At 28.2% G+C, this 22499-nt stretch overlaps 1 protein-coding gene across 2 annotated transcripts in view; it reads right to left on the bottom strand.

Annotated features, from left to right (window-relative positions):
- yata (N-terminal kinase-like protein yata) overlaps positions 1 to 22499 on the bottom strand; it is a 39176-nt gene that overhangs the window by 10516 nt on the left and 6161 nt on the right. Inside the window, exons 2-12 of one of the 2 annotated variants that reach the window (XM_067263680.1) lie at positions 20883 to 21001; positions 20707 to 20766; positions 14847 to 14927; positions 14518 to 14640; positions 11080 to 11297; positions 10902 to 10992; positions 10677 to 10832; positions 10422 to 10580; positions 4169 to 4276; positions 3980 to 4093; positions 3790 to 3882 (exon numbers count right to left, since the gene is read on the bottom strand). In XM_067263680.1, coding sequence (XP_067119781.1) covers positions 3790 to 3882; positions 3980 to 4093; positions 4169 to 4276; positions 10422 to 10580; positions 10677 to 10832; positions 10902 to 10992; positions 11080 to 11297; positions 14518 to 14640; positions 14847 to 14927; positions 20707 to 20766; positions 20883 to 20996 — 1317 coding nt within the window. In that variant the 5' untranslated portion in view covers positions 20997 to 21001. Of the gene's footprint in view, positions 1 to 3789; positions 3883 to 3979; positions 4094 to 4168; positions 4277 to 10421; positions 10581 to 10676; positions 10833 to 10901; positions 10993 to 11079; positions 11298 to 14517; positions 14641 to 14846; positions 14928 to 20706; positions 20767 to 20882; positions 21021 to 22499 lie in introns of those variants that run through there. The other variant, XM_067263681.1, reaches the window with a different exon arrangement.

Here is a 22499-nt window from a genome sequence, read left to right as displayed (position 1 = left end):
CATATATACTACAGATGTTTTTCCTTTCATCATCACCTCTAAACCTAATTTATAGTTAAGTCAAACCAAATGATCTGCAAAATTATTGGGCTATTATATGGCAATATTAATGATTAGAAACTAGATAATTTAGAAAATCATTTGGTTTGAATTAACTACAGATAGTTTGGTTTGTTTTTCTTTCTTTGTCTGTCCTTTAATATCAGAAATCTTTTGCTCATCCTTGACAAGTCTCCAGGTATATATAAATTTAAATAAATGTAAGTTTTTAAGACTTGTATCTCATATCAAGTTTCTTATCATCTTCTTGGGAAAAATTCATATGCAACAAAAGCAAACCTATGGGTTTGCTTTTGTTACATATAAATTTTCCCCAAATATCATATTACATTATCCCAATTTTGTTGAGCAATGTAGTTTCATTTTTTAAATGTTCTATACATATTAAGTTTTAGAATAAAATTCATATTTCACTATAAATAAAATAATGTTACTCACAAAAACTTTTAACTGATGTGTAACACACTTATCAAGCACTACAAATGTTTTCAAAACCCCTCCTGAGTTCTTCTTCAGGTAAAAAACTAGCTAGAACGATTTTTGAAGGTGAAAAAAGGAACCAAATCAAGAGACGAACAGCATCAAACGTCAAATTCTTTTACATAAGAGTGAACGTTATTTACCTGAAGAAAAACCCAGGAGGGGTTTTGAAAACGTTTGTAGTGCTTGATAAGTGTGTTACACACCAGTTAAAGGTTTTTGTGAGTAACATTGTTTTATACACCCTGGTGTGCAGTTGTTCTTTATAAATAAAATAATTTGATGATTCACATATTTGATAACTACATTCTTCTTTTGAATGAATTTTACCCAATTAATTGATTGTTTAAATATGCTTCAACATCTCTAATGATTAACAACTGTTGTCTGGAAACACCAACTTGTATAGAAATTTCTTTATCAACTATTCAAAACATTTATTTCCAATTAAATGGACCCAATGCTTCTACAGAAAATGATCTTTCATAGCTTCAACATAATTAATTATATACACAAATATAAGAAAATACAAATAATTATACATATATAAGGGTTTATTGATAAAATAAGGTCTCCTACAACAGCATTATATGAAGTATGGGAATAGAAACACACACAGTCACAAGTATCTAATCTCTTTAGTGAGTTTTGTGATTTTATGAACTGCGGATGGTGCAAACAACGGAATGAAGGACTGAAGCAAAGTTTAATTTTTGTTAAAAGTTGTAATTATATTTATTATATTATTAAACATAAATTACCGTTGGCCATGTTAAATTTATTTTTAATTTTACTTAATATCTAATCTCTGTGTACGCAATATCAATTCATTATGATGCATCATTACACAACAATCAAATATTAACTCATCTTTCTTATTCATACAAAGAAGAAATAATCCAGCAAAGGAAAACACAATCAATTTAATAAAATATTGTAATCAGTCAATTAAGAGCACTAAAGAAACATATTTGCAATGCAAAGTCAGAAAGAACCATCTTTTTCTTGCACCATAACAATATAAGACCACACTGCAATAAGAAAACAGAAGACATTAAAGAACTTCATGTTACAGATTATTCTATAACCTCCTTTGACCTGGTTTGACCATCAGACTTCTGGTTGTTCCCAAAATTGAAGGAAGTGTTGAAAGGTCAATGCTTTTCTACAGATGCCAAAGTTCAAGCTGCTATATGGGAATGAATCAAGAAAAAAAACCAGAAAGTTTTTCTTCGTGCACAGAATGAAAACTGGGTTGGATGTTTGGAAAAATGTGTTACTCTAAATGGTTATTATGTTAAAAAATTAACATGTGATTAAAATAATTTTTACTACTTTTTTAAAACTGATCACATTATTCTAATTTTATAAAAATGGAGACCTTATTTAGCAATGTACCCTCCTCTTTTGTTATATTTTAGAACATGTATATAAAATATGTAATTTATAAAAAAAAAGTTTAAAAATTAAACTGAAAAATTAGTACAGTAGAGCATCAATTATCCGACTTAATTGGAGACTGGGGTTGGTCGGATAACCGAAAAGTATGGAAAAATACATTATTAGTATAGTGTATTAAGCCTGGTTTAAATACTAGCCTCCCTTTCATGGCCGAGCCAGTGCTGCCAGCTAAAACATGCAAAAATTTAACAAAAATAATATTAAAGTAGCCAAGACATAACCAAATATTGTAGCGCCACATCACTAGCGGACATTTGAATTTGCCGACTAGAACGCGGTCGGTTAACCGAATAAGTTGGTTAATCGGGGGTCGGATAATCAATGCTCTACTGTATTTTGAAATTATCTATCATTTTTCATTTGTAATCTATTTTTAAATTATAAAACTCATTTGCACAAACTTTGCTTTTTTAATATGGTAATATAAACTTATAACTAGTCTAACTTTTCATTATCTACTACAGCACATTAAATCCTCTACTATATATTCTACTAATTTAAACTATAAATAATTAATTGAGCATCAAACACAAGACCGTGTTATTTATTAAACACTTGGCACTTTTCCACTTCTATTAGTTGAGACGAGATTTTATTTCACTCGTTTCGGGCATTTCGCCCCTCTTCAGTCAACTAATAAAACAATATACAACATTTCAAGTAATATAACACACACTAACAGATACCACAAAAATTAATTTAAAACGTACCGTTAGTTCCTCGAACTCAAGGGTGCGCGTGCATAGCACAATTTGGACCTCAAAGTTACAGCAACAAATGTAAATGTTCTACGTACGGCTAATTAAATTGTAAAATTTCTTTTAAAATATATAAACATACAGGCTTATTTTATACATATTGGTATATTAAACATATTCGGTATCTTACTTTTTTAAAATCGAACGCAATAGATCTTTAATCTTCTTTTTACTAACTTTTTTCTTTTCTTCATTGGTGTTTTATCTTGACATAAAGCAATAAACGTTTGGACCTGGTTGCTTTATGTCAAGATAAAACACCAATGAAGAAAAGAAAAAAGTTAGTAAAAAGAAGATTAAAGATCTATTGCGTTCGATTTTAAAAAAGTAAGATACCGAATATGTTTAATATACCAATATGTATAAAATAAGCCTGTATGTTTATATATTTTAAAAGAAATTTTACAATTTAATTAGCCGTACGTAGAACATTTACATTTGTTGCTGTAACTTTGAGGTCCAAATTGTGCTATGCACGCGCACCCTTGAGTTCGAGGAACTAACGGTACGTTTTAAATTAATTTTTGTGGTATCTGTTAGTGTGTGTTATATTACTTGAAATGTTGTATATTGTTTTATTAGTTGACTGAAGAGGGGCGAAATGCCCGAAACGAGTGAAATAAAATCTCGTCTCAACTAATAGAAGTGGAAAAGTGCCAAGTGTTTAATAAATAACACGGTCTTGTGTTTGATGCTCAACATATAAGAAAACACGGTTTCAAGAATACCTAAATTATAAATAATTAGTTCTATTACATACTCAAGCATTACTATGGAATTTAAAAATTTAGTTTCAGAATGCATATTAATTAAATCACATTTGAAGATTTCATGCATTCTGATTAAGCTTGTTTTATTCATATAATTCAAATATTGAACTAAATGAATGATAATTAAGGTTTTCTGTATTTATATAAATATAACAGTTATAGTGGTAAACAAAACTATTATTCTATTACATAAAAATCAAAAAATAATTTTAAATCACTTAATATTTATTTATTAAGAAAATAAATGTCATCTTTACAACCTGACTATCTCTAGACTGCAAACGTGCAAAATGCTTCAGGACTTCTTCATTGAGATTATAATAATTCAATTTTGATGCCATGTGTAACATGCACTGTTTAATAAAAAAAAATTTATAATTTATAAAATATAAAACTCATTAACAATCTAAAAAGCATTTATTTTTAATTAAAGTAATTATATAATTTTACTTTTATTGTCTGTTCTCTAATTGTCGGATTTGTATCCATAAACCCTTGAGCCACTTGTGGAAATATCTGATCATTAACCACAGATGGTTGAATATGATGAATGAATTGATCCATCTGTAAAAAATTTTATAGCCATATGCAATAATTTAAATATTCTAAAATATTGCAAGATATGATATATTACATTACCTGTTGTAAAAGACGAGCCCTTGTTGCCCTATCTTTACAACTAAATAATTTGACAATACAAGGTACTATTCTCTGTTGATATTCATTATCATCCAATGACTTTGCTAACTGTAAATTCAAAACATTACATTTAATTAATAGTTGCAATAACATGTTATGCTTTTCCTGAAAATTTCACTAAACATGCTATTTTTCAATGACAACTAGATTCTTGTCAGCAATTAAACACAGTAATGTACAACATAAGTAGATATTCTTTGCTATACTTTAATCTCTGTATATAATTAATTATAAAATAGAATAGCAGATAATGTCTGCTTATTTTGCATGTATGTACGTATGCATGCATACATACATGCAAAATAAGTTGACATTATTTGCCTTATATATATAAAATAATAATTCTATATTAAACTATATTAAAATAATCCATTTGCATTAATCAATGAATTTCACTTTGTTCTTTACAGAATTAAATTAAAATTTACAGTAATATTTAAAAAATGTAAGGTTTATTCTATGAAGGTCCATATTTAAATATCTATCATTGTACATGTGGAAAATAAAAAATAAAAAAGGGGAAAAATCACATATAGCTGTAATATCTTAAATCATAAATGAACAATTATTATGACATTGTCACAATGCTGAGCCACAATTTTTCATCATATTTTTAATTTAAATAAATTAGTACAACATAAGTAGGTAATTTGAGGTGGAGAGCATATATTTTAAATTAAATAATTTAAAATATATGCTCTCCACCTCAAATTAGAAGTGTCTTGTCTCCATACATCATACTTTTCCTGTTAGCAATAGAATCATGCCTGTCATCTATCTAACTACTTTCAGGGAAAAGTTTTGAATTGAAATAACATGACTTCCGGTTTACATTGGAAGTTTGTATATAATTAATCAGGGCCTCATACCCCTAAGCTTTCCATATCTGGTCTTGACTAGCATGTATCTAACTCCGTTTCAAGATTAAGAAACAACAGATACAGATGACAGTGGGACAGGTCTATAATTTTTTCAAATTGCAACCCAAAAAGTGTAGAATGTAATTTTCTAAAAAATATTTTAAGGAGCTTAAAAGTTTATTTAAATGACTGAGTATAGAAGAGGTGTATGCAACAAATTTTGAATTTTTCAGCCAAGATCGATTTTTCTATTCTCAGACTGTCTTTCATCATATTCTGTTACATTATTGACTATAGATTTATCACTTTAATTATATAACATTATAAAAAACTTGCATTAACACATTCAACTGATAGGAAACATGCAAAGGAGGCATACACAACATTGTAAGATTAAGGACACCATAGATAAGATTGTTACAGAAATTCAAGAAAATTTGTCTGAAATTGTAATATTAAAATATTGTGTATCGATTTAAAAAATGTGCTAGAAATGAAGAGGAAGGGGCTAGGAATAAAAAAAAGAACATAGTGAGGTATTCTGGATGAGAAAGAATATATGGTGAAGACTAAGGTAGGAAAAATATAAAGAAATTAGAACACTGTTGCAGTAAATGTATAGAATTGCAAAGAGATTATATGTCAAAGAATAAAAATTATAGTTTTTAAATTATTAAATTGTTTATATTCAATAGTACAAACTTTTCAGTCCTCTCTTGTATAAGAATATAAACCTTCAATATAAATATGAAGGTTTCCATTGATTAGATGTAGAATTTTGTCTCAAAGCTATAGATAATTTGAGTTTTAGATAATTCAAACTCTAGAATTTCTCTGGTGTTTGAATTAAAAAAATTTTAGCTGTAATAAAAAAAAGATGAAATTAATATAGAAATTCAAATATTTGCAGTTTTTTAAGAAAATGTGTGAATAAATTTAGTTTACAAATTGTAATGGTGCAAGGAGGAAAATTATTATTCTTTTAAAATTATCTATTGATTTCTGATTCAACTAAACATATAAATTGTATTCTGTATTTACTGAATATTATAATGTATATATTTAACAGTGGCGTGCTGTCATTGGAAGTGATGGAAGCGCAGATTCCACCTTCCAATGATTTTCCCTTGTATTTTATAAAATATAAATTTTCATATTTTAACGTACTTTGCATTAATTTAAATTAATATTTTATTATAACTGCATTATGTATTTTTTACAAATTTCTATACTACATGTGAAAAAAATGATAAGATTGCTATTGTATATTCGAATAATTCAGTGGCAAAAGGAGTGTCGAAACCGGGTCAGTTTCCAATCAGCCAGATTATATAGGCATTGGCACATGTGGTTTACAGAGCACCAACCTCACTTTAGCTGGTAGAAGCAACACATGCATAAAGCATCTAATTTTATATCCCAGACCGGTTCTCAGCTGTTAGCCGCCTGCCTGTCAACTTCCAAGCAGCCAGATTATAGGCATTGGCGCATGCGCTTTACAGAGCACCAACGTCACCCGGTTTAGCTGGTGGATGCTTCACACATAAAGCTTCTAATTTTATATCCTGGACCGGTTGTGGGCTGTTAGCCGCCTGCTAGATATTCGGCCGCCCTCGCCCGATTATGTGAATCATGAGTAGACTAGATCAACGGCGGGAAACCCCCGGCCCGCGGGCCAGCTACGCAGCGCCGGATTAAGCCTTTAGCGGGCCCTAGACAAAATTTAAATTGAGGCCCCATTTAAATAAGTTGCTTCTAAACAAATCTTAAATAATGTCACTTAAAACTTTTATTAATAATAGAGAATACAAACACTAATAAAATAATAATTGTACAACAAAAGAGTTTCTGGTACAACGAAAAATGTATATAATTTTAGCCATTAATCAGCCTTTAAAATATTTAAATTTTTTGTTTTTGGATTTTCATTTCAGAAAATTGATCAATCTAGCCGTTTGAGTGTGTCTCTTTCTTTAGTAAGCATTGTTAATTAAAGACAGCCTTTCCTGTCCTATCGAATTTCTTAAATAATATTTAACTCGTTTGAAAACAGAGAAAGATTCTGCACTGAAGCCGGGCCCCTCCGAATTACAAGCCCTAGACATTTGTCTAATTTGTCTATTGGTTAATCTGGCCCTGCAGCTACGGCTCGCAGAAAGTTTCTATCCAGCCCGCGAGATCTTTAATAGATTATTAAATTGGAAAAATAACTAATTAATAGTTATTTTTCCAATTCTTTGTAATTTTCGAAAACGATAAGAGAAATAAATGTAGTAATTAACTTTTTATTTATTTATTTCATATTTGCAGACTAAAAAAATTACGAGTCACAAGAAGGCGTCAATTAACTACTACGACCCGCGGAAAAAACGTAAAATTTATTCTGGTCCATGTTATAAAAAAGGTTGCCCACCCTAGACTAGATTTATAACTTAACCCAACTGATAGGAATTTACTGGTATGTTTTTATGATAGTTCTGTATAGTTGACAGGAGTTTTAAAAAAATCCATTAAAATATTTGATATATTTATTCTGCGTTTATTCCGCTCTCCCATCTTATATTACTTATGGATTTCAATGTTAAACCGGTGATATTACGATTTAGTATGTCCCATCTGTAAGGGGATGCAGAAAAAACGTGTACAATTCTAGTACAGTGTTAAAAAATTAACTGTTACTTTAGCAGCATCGTTTACAACCAAATTTAATGAATGAGACGTACAATGGTACAAAAAAAGCTCTAGAATTTATTTTCCTTAAATTTACGATTTATGTATCAGTTGTCATAAAAATTTCTTTCCACTTCTTTCTCCAAGACTACAGATATTCAAGTACAAAGTAACCGGTTTCGACTTATTTCTACTTAAGAAGTAGTTGAATAATTAAGCGATTAGGGAATTAGAAACATAAATAAAACCCTGATGAAAGAGCCGAAATTTTACTTAAACAGAAGCTTAACCGAACCAATCTCTTGCCGAGTACAGTGGGGTCTGATCTCTTCGTAATATTAGATGTAATAAAGACAGAAATTTTTCCAGTTCAACGAGAGTGACCGAAAAACTGTAAATTTTGGAAATTTCCGTGAACACTTGGTCCTAAAACGAATTAGAAAATGAACGACGGACAATCTGTCAAGTTTAACATATTTAGATTTTTACAGCTATGGTGAGAAACGTTTAAAATCTACAACAACCCTGTGGCGTCCTTTGAGGTATACTAGTGATGCGACAAAAGAGGCATTTGACATTGACCGGTATCGGCACCCTCGGGATTTGACACGCACACACTTACCTGGACCGTCTCTGATTCTGTTCATTAGCCACTCGTAGGGAGCTATTTCACTAAGTGGATTGTTTTAAGATTTAAAAAGTAAAGAATATTTTGTTATTTTTATGTACGTTTCTTCACAAAGTTATATTTAATTATAAGTTTCCTTAAAAGTATATTCATACAATTGAAGAATTTTTTGTACTAGGTAGGTATATTCATCACATATTTTGTTTTACCAAGTAAGTTTTTCTGTAATTTTAATTTTAGCCCTCATATCGTGGCTAGTGATTCAAAAATTTATTTTAAAATTTTTGGCTTGAGACCATATAATGAAAAAGAAAACATTATTAAAAGAGAAAGACCAATGCCTAAATTAAATATAAATACGTCGACAAAAAAATTTCGACATTTTGACGATAAAATTTATGACAAATGACGATTTTTTCGTAAAATTGAAGCAATTTGGAAATCAAAGCAGAATAGAATTTAACATTGGTAGACAATATAAAATAAATATTGAAAATTATAACAAGATACCATATTTTACGGACTAAAAGACGCTATGGACTATAAGGCGCACCTTAATTTTTAAACAATTTAAAAAAAAAAAATACCTATAAGACGCTACGAACTATTGGAGGCAATTTTTCGAAGAAAAAAGTGCGTCTTATAGTCCGTAAAATACGGTAATTACGATTAATAGATATATCTAAATTAATAGATGTTATATGTTTTTTCTCAAAGCAAGAATTGGCATTTAGAGGGCATAGGGAATTTATTGAATCTAATAACAGAGGTAATTATATTGAACTTTCTTATTTATTAAGTACATCAGATAATCTATTAAAAATACATTTAAAGAAGTATACAGTTTTTACTGGCTTATCGAACAAACGAATACGAACGGGCCCTGACGCGCAATTAATTGATTGCCCTGTAAGTCGGCTTCTTACAGAAACACAGCTTCCCTATCATCAAATGTCACGGCACGCCACTGATATTTAAGCACAACATTTTCATAAAAAAATTAAAATTTGTAAAGAATTAATCCTTATTTGATAATAGGAATCTGAAAATAGTAAACATTGTATATAAACATACTTTTTTATCCCAAAATATATACAGTGAAACCTGGGTTTAGCAGACAAAACATCCAGTCCTAACATAACAATATGACCATAAATGTATTTTACTTTAATTAAGCAGACACTGCCTTGTGCAGTGTCTGCTTAATTAAAGTAAAATACATGCAGACAGTGGATAAAAATCCCCTAACCTTCTTATTCAGCAAAACCTCCATTAATAAGACAATACAAACAATACAATGGATTACATGATTCCCATAAATGTCAATTTAAAAAAGTCATGCTTATCTTCTGTGTCACGATTTTATAGAAATAACTCTATATCCTTAAACTTGTATGATGAAATTTTCACACAGTACTCTGACACTCTGCATCAAACATTGGTATATTGGCAACAGCATTTCTCTCTTGCACAATGGAATGAAATTAAGAAACTTGGAAAATATCGAAGAACAGACTAAGAGAAATGGAATAAATCAAATAAAACATATGTTAGGAAAATTGACAAAAATCCTACTTAAGAAGCTTAGATAGCATAATTTATATAATCAGTATTAGATAGCATCATTTGCCTAGCTTACACAATATTAATAGTTATCATTCCACTCCAATCTTTTCTAGATTTCTCTAAATTAACTAATTGTTAATTTTGAATTATTAAATTTAGTACAAAATGGCATTTTTGTACTAATTTTTACAATTTTAAAGCCAAACAATTCATGTAAAAATAACTAATTTTGATAATTTGATAAGTTTGGATTTGTTCTTATTATATATATATATGGCAATTTTTGTCAGATACCAGAGTTAAGCAGCTAGTTTCCAGTTTGGAGGGTTTGCTAAGCCCAGGTTCTACTTTATAGCTTTTTTTTTTTTATATTTAAAATAACAGGAGATGTAAGACATCTATTTTCAAAGTAAAAGTATTTATATATTTAAGTATTAAATAAATTTGCCAAAAGATTATTTAAACTTACTTTAAACAGAGGTACTAAAACTGCTGAGCCTGCATTTCCAAATTCAAAGGCATTTAACAATTGGTTTAAAATTTTATATTTACAAATGTCTGGAGGAAAAGTATCTAATAAGCTAACTAAAACATTTAAAAAATGATTCATTTCATTTGTATCTTTAATCTGGAAGAGAAAAATGCATATATTTAATATTTCAAATAATTAATATATATTATTTCACAAATTGTATTAAATGTAGTTAAATATTTTAAATTTTACCTGAATTTCTTCTAGAAAAAGCATTGTATCTACAAATTTATTCTTCATAAAGCCACCTTTAATACAACATTTATTAAGAAAAGATGAAGGATTTAATCTAGATGATGGATTAGCAGATACCAATTCACAATAAAGTGAAGTAATGTTGTTTGGCATCTATTATTTAAAAATATTAATTAAGACAAAGTAGAAAATTATTTACAGTAATTTAAAACTTTCCTATACCTTTTTAAGACATTTTAAATCAGACTGTTTTGTTAAAGGTCCATTAAAAGCTTCCCATATTAAACAACCTAATCCCCAACTATCTGCAGCCCTATAAATTTTTTTTCCACATTCAATATAAAAATTATATAATAAAAAAATTTGAAATTCAAAAAAATAAAACATCAATATCATGTACCATTTTGGAATATCTTTATTACATGGCTGACTTTTTACTTCTGGAGGATTATACACTTCTTGAGTAAATAACAACTTAGAAGGAGACTTTTGGTTTGCTGAACATACATAATCTAATCCTCCAAGACGCCATTCTCCAGCTCGATCAACAAATACTGAAGACATACAAATATAGTTGTGAAGAAGATTACAATCATTATTTAGAAAGCACAGCCCTTTCTGGAAATTAGTAAAACATTTTTACTGTATTTTATATTGTAATTCATAATTTTTAAAAATCTTACACTATAAATTTATTCTTAAATCATAATCATCATAATTATTTTTAAGAAAATAAACACAGTCAAACCTTGGTTTATGAACTTAATTTGTTCCTAAAAATTGTTCGGAAACAGATTTGTTATCAAACTGAAACAAATTTTCCCATACAAAACAATGTAAGATGAATTAATCTGTTCCTGATCCCAAAACAAAATCTTTTTTATACCATTTTAGCTGTATTTCATGAATAAAAATGCCTACAAATGCAATACTATATTATCTATATCTGTTTTATATATATATTAAAAGCAAAATGTTTTGTCACTGTAAACCAAAACTAACACTTTACAAAAAGTGCTATAAATAGAGACTCAACTCTGCCTGGATGAAATATAACCAAATCAATCAAGACAGACAACAAGTACTTAATATTTTGGAAAGTGTGGATAATGTTTCAATGGCTTTGATTTAAACTTTTATTTTTATTTAAATTAATTAATTTTGAGTTTATTTTAAATTTTAGTTTCTGTTTCAGTGTATAAACCAGAGTTTTAATTATTACTTTATTATTTTTAATTTTAATTAACTGGCTACCTAGTATTAATAAACATTATTATAATATATAATAGGGATTGGCAACCTGTGGCATGCAGAACAATTTTCAGTGGCACTCTGATTAAATAAAAATATAGTAAAAATTATGTTTTAATTATTAATTGCACATTTAAATGAAAACCATAGTTCGGTGTAGGCCATGATACATTAAAAACAAATCTCTTGCTTGTATATTTATATTAGTGTATGTGTTTATGCTCTGTGTCACCATCTACAAGTTGTGCGTGCACCTCACATGTAAGAACATAATTCAATTAACAACTTAACTTCAAAATTATATATTTTTTAAGTCCATTATAACCAGACCAATTTTGATAACATGTACAGGGTGAGTTTTTTATATTGAGACAATGAAATAACTTAATTGGATCTCATTATTTTGGAAAAAGGTGTAGACAAAAGTTGTAGGGTTTCGAAGGGGCAATCAATTGGTGACCTTGGATGTGACCTTGACATTGACTTTCAAGGTCATTTGAAGGTCAAGTCTGTTTTTTCAATGGAAATACATATTTTTTTTATCCCGGCAACAAAAAGAGCAGGAAATTTCACAATCAGATATACCCTTGACCTTAAGGTCTAGGTCAAAGGTCAAGATTATTTTAAGGTTAAAATTAAAAGCTTTTTCTAATGGGAAACCATACTTTTTATAACTTTTGTCTAAACCTTTTTCTAAAATAATGAGATCCAATTAAGTTATTTCATTGTCTTAATATAAAAAACTCACCCTGTATAACAAAATTGGTAGAATCATGTCAGTATCTGGAATAACACTATAACTTAGGTTTTGCATTCTGCACGATACCTCTGAAAGGTTGCCGTCCTGATATATAATATATTAATAAATTTTTGTTATTTAATTAGAGTTAAGCACCTTTAAATATGAATTATTAAACATCATTTATATTACACAAATGTCAATTAATGCAGTTTTTATTAATTAATTTTATTTAAATTGAATTGTGACATGTATTGAAAACTGAAAGTAATATCTTACCTGCATGTGCATTGAAATCTAATTTGAATAACAATGTCATTGATGGTTTGTGTTGTGAGGTCTAATGATGTGAGGCGAACCTCGGTGCCACTAGTCCTGTCATTGATTGGTCAGGCCATCAACTTTCTTTAACATAAGAAGTTGACTATTAATGGCTGGCTCTGTCAAGTAACTTGTTTGGAAACAAAGTTATCATATGACAACCAGAGCAAATATCATGATCAAAATTTTGTTCATAAACAGAGTTGTTCATAACCCAAAGTTTGACTGTATATCAAATAATAACCAAACTAATTAATCTGTAAATTTCATTTCAAAGATGTAGAACATTTTATATTTTACTTTCAAATTTAAAACATTATGTATATCTTTATCAAACTATTTTCTAGCTAACTAAAAATTAATTTTAAATGAATTTCTCATTATTTGTGATAACTTTAATAAGTCCATAATAATTTGTCATTTTAATTTAGTAAATAAATTTTATAACGTCTAAAGAAACCAAGTTATTCTATACAATATATCAATATGATGATTTATTATACCTTTATTAATTTACCTTAAAAGTGAGATTTAATTTTATACAAAATAAAAAAGTTAAATAATAAACAATTTATGTTTAAAATTTTAACTCAATTAAATATACAGTATATTCTAAATTTAAACTGTGTTAATCCAATTAGTAGATTTGAAATAATAGCAATAATTAAAACAGCTAACTTCAATGCCAACCCATAGAGACATTCAGTATAAATTTTTATATAAAATTAATTTTAAATTTTAATAGAGCATTATAAAAAACAAAGAAAAATTATATTCAAAAAGACAGATAGAATTATGATGTCATGAAATCAAAACTTGCCATTAAAAAAACTAAATCCTGAAGATCAAGACATTAAATGCATCTGACAATTTTTTGTCTTGCTATATTTTACACATTCATGATTAATTGCTTGATATTTATATCTTAAAAATTTTTCATTTTATTATTTAATTGTTATGTATTACTTTTCTGCAATATGGGTACTTATTTTTCATTTTTGGAAGTATTTCTATATAATGTTCAATAAAAATTTGCATAAAAATAAAAAATTCCATTAACAAATTTTTAAAGGACAGCCTTTTATGACTCTTTTAATTTGGTTATTTATCTTACTCTTTATCTAAGATGTGAGGGAAAAATGACACCAAGGAACATTTAGGGAAGGGAAATGTCATTGGGCTCCTTCTGATCAGTCCCTTCCAGTACAGGAAACTAATGCATAGAAAGAATAGGATTTGGAGGACTAAATTACTTTATTTACATAAAATAAACAAAGAAAAAAAATATATATATACAAAATTTTAAGTTCAAGAGAAAGATAATATGCATAAATATGAATGCAATATCAAGCAATTAATCATGAAAGTGTAAAATATAACAAGACAAAAAATTGTCAGATGCATTCAAATTAAAAAATATTTAGAAATGTATTTTTGCATACAAAAAGTACCATTACGTTATTTTGTTCTGATTTTTTTATATATTTGAATTCACATTTAACTTAGGTTTTTAAAAACCTAACTTACTGTTATTTGATATAATCCCCAAGAAATTGCTAATTTTTTCTGATCATTGTTCATAGTTGTATTTGCAAGATGCATTTCCAAAGATTCCACATATTCTGTGACTAGGTATATTAATTTGTCAGTCTGCAAGAGATTATTATTATTATTACAAAGATTGTAATTGCTACATATCTACATGTAAGACAAATTCATTTCTAGCATTTATACATAAGTACAAATTGAACAAAAACTTAAATTATTAAATATTGAAATGATTTACAACTCAAAATGAATTCTAATTTATATACTACAATTTAATAAAAATTAATTGGTTATAAAAAATATCAAACCTCTAAACTGTCTACAAAAGTTAATATATTTGGATGCCTTAATGTCTTTAAACATTTCACTGAAGCTTTAGCAGTTTCTAACTGAAAAAAAGTAAAAAAAAAAAAAACTTATAACATATACAAATTTTTATTATATAAAAGTGAAAATTATAAATAAATAATTATATATAATTTTTATGATTATGCAATAATCATAAAAATGTTAAGTGCATAAAATCTGTGTGTATCTATGTATATTTTTGATTTGGTATATAGAGATAACATAAATTTTTGTGACAAAAAAAAAAAAAAAGCTAGTAAGACTAAAATCAATTATTTGATGACTATATTGAACTATACTTCTACATATATCAGTGTTATAACTGGTACTCATATTGATTTACTTATATAATGATAATTTTGATAATTTTAAATTTTGTAAATTAAAAAAAAATTACTGATATAATGTTTAAATTATTGGGTTATTGGTCTATTATATATAAAAAAAATATATATTATAATGACACTCATTATTTTATTATTATACTTGTTGTTATGACTATTATATATATTATTTTAATAAATTTTTCAGAAAAACTCATTGTAGACCTACATTTTATCACATGCTGATATAAAATTCAAAATATGATTTATATTATATATACTGTGTAATATATGCTTGTATGTTTTTATAGAAAAATTGTTATAAAAATTTATGATTTTTAATATAACAAATAGAAATTTGAAATTATAAAATATAATAAACAAACTTATAAATTGTAAAATTCTGTATTATTTGGAACAATTTAACAACAACAGTACAAGTATAACCAAGATTATCAGTACTGACAAATAAATATAAAATGTAAAATGACAATTCTCATATAATAAGTTTTTATTAGTTGCACTAACAAATTAATAGATCATCATCATATATAGTACATACTTTGTCAAAATATAAATGCTGCTGAATTTGAAAAAATATAAAAATCTTTCTATATAAAATGAAATGAATGCTTCATTATTTTAAAAAGAAAAAAACTTAAATCACAATAATTATTCTTTGATTTTTATTGTTTAATTCATGCTCTTCGTATATGTTGTCATAAAACTTTCATATTGTTTATACTAAAAGTTTTATGACTATGTATGATGAATAATAAATTTTTTATATATTTTGTCTTAGTCTGATACAATTTGTTGTCTAACTAAACATAATTAAGTTGAAGATAAACAATCCTCACTGAATGTTTTCTTTACTCAACCACATCCTTGGATTTACACTTATAATTTATGTATATTATAATATACAGCAAAATCTGATTTATGAATTCCCCATACTGGAAAGTTCTCTAATTAAAGAAACGGCAGGGGTCCTGGCCACTGTCCATATAAAACATGCACAATTCACAATCCCTACAATAAAGTTTTGGATCATTTCTATTTGACACACTTATTACCAAAGTTGAGTTGGCAAAATTAGAGATAATAACCCTAGAATTGACAATTTTCAGTATTCAAGATAATTCCTGTGCCAATTGTTGTTAATTGTGTGTAACATACTGCATGCCAATTGTCAAGTTAATGCGCTCTCTCATTTTTCTGACAGATTTCTGAAGTCTAGGCCTACTTTGACACCCAGTCAAAACACGGGTTTCAAACACCTTGCTTTTCAAACAATTTGGTTTATAAACAAAATTTTGAGCTCATTTTTGTCCCAGTTGCCAAACAAGCTACTTAGCAGAGCCAGCCACTGATGGTTAGCTTCCTATACTTCCTAGGTTAAAGAATGATGATTGCTCAACCAATCAATGACAGGACTACCAATTCAGAAGTTAGTGGCACCAAAAATGTCTTGTCATGATATAAATCATCAATGATGTTGCTATTGAAATTACATTTCAATGCACATGCAGGAAAGATACTATTTCCGTTTTCTGGTATACACCATAGTCAAATTTAAGTCAAATTAATTAATAAAAACCGCATTAATTGGCATTCAAGAATTCGTGTTAAATATGCTTAAGTTAAGTTAAATGACAAAAATTTATTAACATAATATTATATATTATAATATTAATATGTAATATTTATTAATACTAGGGAGTCAGTTAATTAAAACTAAAAATAATAATTAAAACTGGTCTTAACACCAAAACTGAAACTAGAACTGAAATTTAAAATCAAATCAAATCAATTGAAACATAATATTTTGGATGGTGTGGATAAAGTACGTGTCTATCTTGATTGATTTGGTTATATTTCATCCAGAAAGTCAGAGTTGAGTCTCTATTTATACCATTTCTTTGTAAAGTGTTAGTTTCAGTTGGAGGTGACGGAATATTTTGCTTTTAATATATACAGGGTGGGGCATAAGTAACACCCTTTTTAATTTCTATTAGTTTCTATTGCAAAAATTTATGTTTTAATTTTATATGAAATTATTTTAGATATATCTTATAATGTATCTTTTCTTTATTGTTTAAATTTCCTTATCTATTTTTATTTCAGATATTTGATATGGCCATGAGATTAACAAAGGAACAGAGAGTGAAAGCAGTTCAACTTTATTACCAGAATAATAAAAATGGTGCTAAAGCCGCTCGATTGTTATCAGCTGAATTTAACATTCTGCAGGTGCAGAGTCAAAATATCACAAGCTTAGTTAGAAAATTTGAAACCACAGGAAGTGTAAGTGATACTCGGAGATTAGGCAGGCCAGTTTCTGCAACAAGTGTAGAAAAGTCCAATGAACTACAAGAATCATTGTTGTGTACTCCTCAAAAATCCAGTAGATGTCTTTCTTCAGAGTTAGGTATCAGTAAAAGGAGTGTTTGCAGAATATTGAAGAAACTTAAGATGAGACCTTACATCACACGTGTGCTTCAAAGTTTACATGATGGAGATCAAGATTATAGTTTCACCAGATCACCAGACCTAATAACCAGACTTTTTTTGTGGGATGTATTGAAGGATCAGGTTTACAGCCTCAAACCAAAAACAATCCCTAAATTAAAACAAGTAATTGCAGAGAAATGTTCTGTAATTATCGCAGAAATGTGTCAAAAAGTTTGTAGAAGTGTTGCTAGTAGAGTTCAGCATTGTATTGAATATGAAGGGAAACATTTTCAGCATGTCCATTAATATTAAATCATTGTATTTGTTGTTGTATTTTGTTGTTGTATTTATGTAATTTTTGTTCAATAAAATTTAAAATTTTTTAAAATTTCAAAAGGGCGTTACTTATGCCCCACCCTGTATATATATAGAATAAATATAGATATAGATAAAATAATATTATATTGCCTGTATAGGCAATTTTATGCATAAAATACAGCTGAAAAGGTTTTGTTTTGAGGATTAGAAATGAATTAATTCATTTTATATTATTTCTTACGGAAAAATTTGTTTGGTTTTTGAACAACTTTTAGGAACTTAAGTTCAAAACCCTAGGTTTGAATGTATCTCAGGTTAGTCACAATACTGATTTCTCATTCCTTTTACCACACATCATCCTAAATAAAAAACTGGCAGGCAACAGTTCAGAATACATCACCAACAAGCATTTTGTCTATCTCCCTACAAACTATTGCTTGGTAGCTTGTTTTGTAGACTAGCAACAACCTCTAATGACAAAAATCACAGTACAAATGCACGCCTTTTTGTGGCCTATAGCACATGCTCCTTTCTTGCAAACTTTCAAATGTGCATGAGTGGTGTCATTTGTTGCCTGAAAAATCAAAGTTCTTGGATCCTAGAGGCGTCAAATGGACCACCTACTTTCCATCAAAAGATATGATGTAGAGTGATATTGAGTCAATGACTGGCAATTGATGGCCATCAAGCAAACAATGATCAAACTAAATTGCTTTGACCCATTTGTTTCAATACTGCCTAGTTTGTGCCAACCTTAAGAACTATCAAAACTAAACATGATACTGCATGTGCAATTGCAAGTTATGAAGGAAAAAAAAATATCCAACTGTAATAAAGCTGGAATTTTTTCAGTCTCTTACCTGATAAGACACTTTCTGTCAAAGGAAAAAAGTGTCACGAAAAGAAAAAGAGGAAAGAAAAAATTTCAATACTGTTTGGTGCAAATGGCAATGGCTCCAAAAAGTTAGAACCTGTTGATAAATATTCCAAGTCATATTACTTCAAGAACATCCCATGTTTTTCTTGCTGTTAATAAAGCAATAAAAAGGCCTGGACGACTAGAGCAAATTTCAGGGAATAGTTAAAACCATTTGACTCAAAGATAGGTGGAAACAGAAAAATTAATCTTTTTCTCGATTGCAAAAATGAACAGAGTGGATTTAAAGAACGTGAAGAAATTGATTTAAGAATTTTCTAATTAACAGTGTGAAAATTTTGGTCTGTTGAAATTTGATAATTAAGAGTTTTGTTGTAATATAGTCCACACACAATGAGCTAGCTTCTCTAGTTCTCTTTTCAGCTGTATACTGGCACTATAATACAGTAGTCTATTTAGAAGATTTCATTTTTTATAGAAGGGTCTTAGTAGGACAGAGAATTCACTGAGTTCGGCATTATAAATGTTTTTTTATCACAAGTACTTTCGACAAATATAAACTTGTTGAAAGTACTTTCAATAAAAAAGCATTTATAACACTGAACCCAGTGAATTCTCCATCCTACTATACAATATTTGGCGTAAGTATTAATCTATAGCAGGGCTTCTTAATGTTTTTTATTCACGACCCCATTTATGATTGTGATTTTTTTCGCAACCCCCCCCCCCAAAAAAAATAAAATAAAGATATATAAATATTTTGCAATATATATATGAAATACAATGAAAATATACATATATATTGAAGATATATACAAATTTGCAAAAACAATAATGGTGTACTACCACAGTTCACTCTTGTGTTACAATGGAACAGAGACAACTGAATACACTGAAAAGCAACAACACTACACTAGTTCACACTATAACCAGTGTTGCTGAATCGTCGTCTCGCTGCACCAGAAGTGACACAAAGTGCAACTCACAAAACCTACGACACAAAGCATGCCATTTTCAAACTCACAAATTATTTTCAATATTTTGCATTAAAATCTCATAACCCCAAGATTTTGCTAAGCGACCCCAAATGGGGTCGTGACCCATAGTTTAAGAAGCCCTGATCTATAGTATACTAGAAGCATCTTCTAAATAGGAGAGTTATTGCATTTAACATTATGTTTCTGACTTTACTTCTGGCTCACCAGTGTCCAATTGTATAAAACTACTGAATACGGATAGTTGGTTGTGGGTTTGTGCCTCATCAATGGTCACATGGAGTTTTCTAGATTTTCTTTATGTCTATAACACCTAAGTAGGATCTAGTTTCCCCTAGAAAGTTCTGTCAAGAAGTATCCCCCCTCTTGGAAGATTGCTCATGTGTTGTGTTGCCGTATACTGTACAACCAATCCAATATTCCATACTATTCCAATAAATCCATTAAACTATAATTCATTTTTAAATATTACTAAATGATTGCTTTCTTGAAATCAAAGTAGAAACATGAGTAATAAAACAAGCAAATATTTAAATCAACCTGTAAAAAGTAGAGTGTTCTAAATACTGCAGCACTTCATATATCAAAAAGGAAATTAAACAGGCCAACTCATCAGACAAGATTTAAATAGGATAAATATAATATTTTTGAAAAATCACTTCAAAGAATAGCATAAAACTATATCCAGATATTTTGTGTATGCAAGTAATAAAAACTCAGGTATTAGGTACAAAAATTTCTCCACCACTCAAAACTATTCAAGTGTTATTTTCAAAGATAAAATAAACATATAATCAATAATGTACTTTCAAAAAAAAAAAAAATTATTTAAGAATTAAAATTAATGGCTTACCCAATTTTCACTACCAGGTTTCAGTTCAAACAAGAAAATTGATACAAGTTCTGATGTTCCCTAATTTGAAATATACATTCAAGAATTATTTCAATAAATCTTAATTTAATTAAAACAGCAAGAAAATAATCATTTTTATTATATATTCTTCTTTAATTAGAATGAAAAGAACATACTTTTTTCTTGCCTTTATACAACTGCCATATTGATTTATCGTCAAAACCATTAATTTTTTCTCCAATATCATATGCAAAATCTTTTACAGGATCTCTTGAAAAAAATGACCACATGTCACCTGTAATTAAAATTACAATTACACAAAGTATTTATAGAAGAGCTTCTTTCTTTTATTATAATTTTAAATATTTATATTCACCTAGCGATTATTTTTATATTTGAATTGAAATTTGTAAATGAAATAAAAACAATTCTTATCATTTTAATATTTCATTCATTAAAATTTGAATTTTCTACAATAAATCAAATCAATGTTTTTTGCCTGTAATAAAAAATGTTTCCTATTACAGGATTAATTTTATTTCAATAGACAATTTTTTATCCACATTATTTGTTTTTCTATCAAATATCTTACACACAGACAAATTTACGACAAGGCATATCATTCTAATTTTTACATATAAATTATTATATTAACTTATTATACTGCATTCTTTTTATAAACAAAATTCTGCTAAGTAGCTATGTTATTTTATGTAGTGCTGAAATATTTTGTTAATATTATGAAATATAATCCATTTATGAAACTGTAACAAGTGTTTCATTTTACTTCATTACTCCATGGATCTTTTTAGTAGGTAAATAATTAATAAAATAAACATATAAATACAAAATACATATTATTCATATAACAACATATAGATAAAAACAAATTACAAAATTTCATTCTGCAAATCTGTGTGAAGTCTGGTCTACAAGCAACGTTTTATCAAATGTTTTGTCTGTTTAGTCAAAATGTTATAAACTCCTCATTTCTAATAACTATGTTTTGTCTGAATGCTTTAGCTCAGGACTATGTTTACCTATCTTTGCAGTATGTATGCCTTATGAGATAAAAAAAATGCCCTGTACTGTATGCAAAAGGTGGTGGAGAAAGTGGTTACTTAAAAAGACAGATATTCTCTATTTTACTGGAAAATTATTTATGTTATTATATTATCATTACATCTCTATTTTTCTATAAATCAGTTTTTCTCTACATCCAGAGGAGAAGACGACGCTCCATTGTCTTCATTGTTTGACGAACTGTAGTTTTACATCTTGTAAAGCTAAGCTGAAATGTGAGATGAAATTCTGGATTCCAGCTGACAGCTGAGCTGTACCTCAGCTCTGCTCATTTGGTAGAACTCTAATTTCTAGGTCTGCAATTTGAAAATATTGTAGATCTATAAATTTCCACTGTTGTCCACCCATCCATCTGTCTTTCCTTAATCTTGAGAACAGTCAGAGAGATATGGAAACCTTAGGGGCAGGAGGCCCCAATTAACTATTTATGAACTTCCAATGCATACTGAAAGTCATGTTATTTCAATTCAAAAATTTTTCTCCAAAAGCAGTTAATGGGTGACTGGCACAACTCTATTGTTAAAGGAAAAGTATGATGTACAGGGGCAAGCCACTACTAATTTGAGATGGAGAACATATTTTAAATTAAATTAATTAAAAATATGATTAAAAATTGCAGTCTGGCATTGTGACGATGTCACAATAAATAATTGTTCATTTGCATTAAAAATTTATTATCATAATATTTTAATACAGTAATAAATTTTTAA

The sequence above is a fragment of the Centruroides vittatus genome, unplaced genomic scaffold (genome assembly GCF_030686945.1).
Source record: "Centruroides vittatus isolate TY-2023 unplaced genomic scaffold, ASM3068694v2 contig_18, whole genome shotgun sequence".
Classification (NCBI taxonomy): domain Eukaryota; kingdom Metazoa; phylum Arthropoda; class Arachnida; order Scorpiones; family Buthidae; genus Centruroides; species Centruroides vittatus.
The sequence above is the reverse complement of the archived record's forward strand: the minus strand, read 5'-3'. Positions and strand labels throughout refer to the sequence as shown.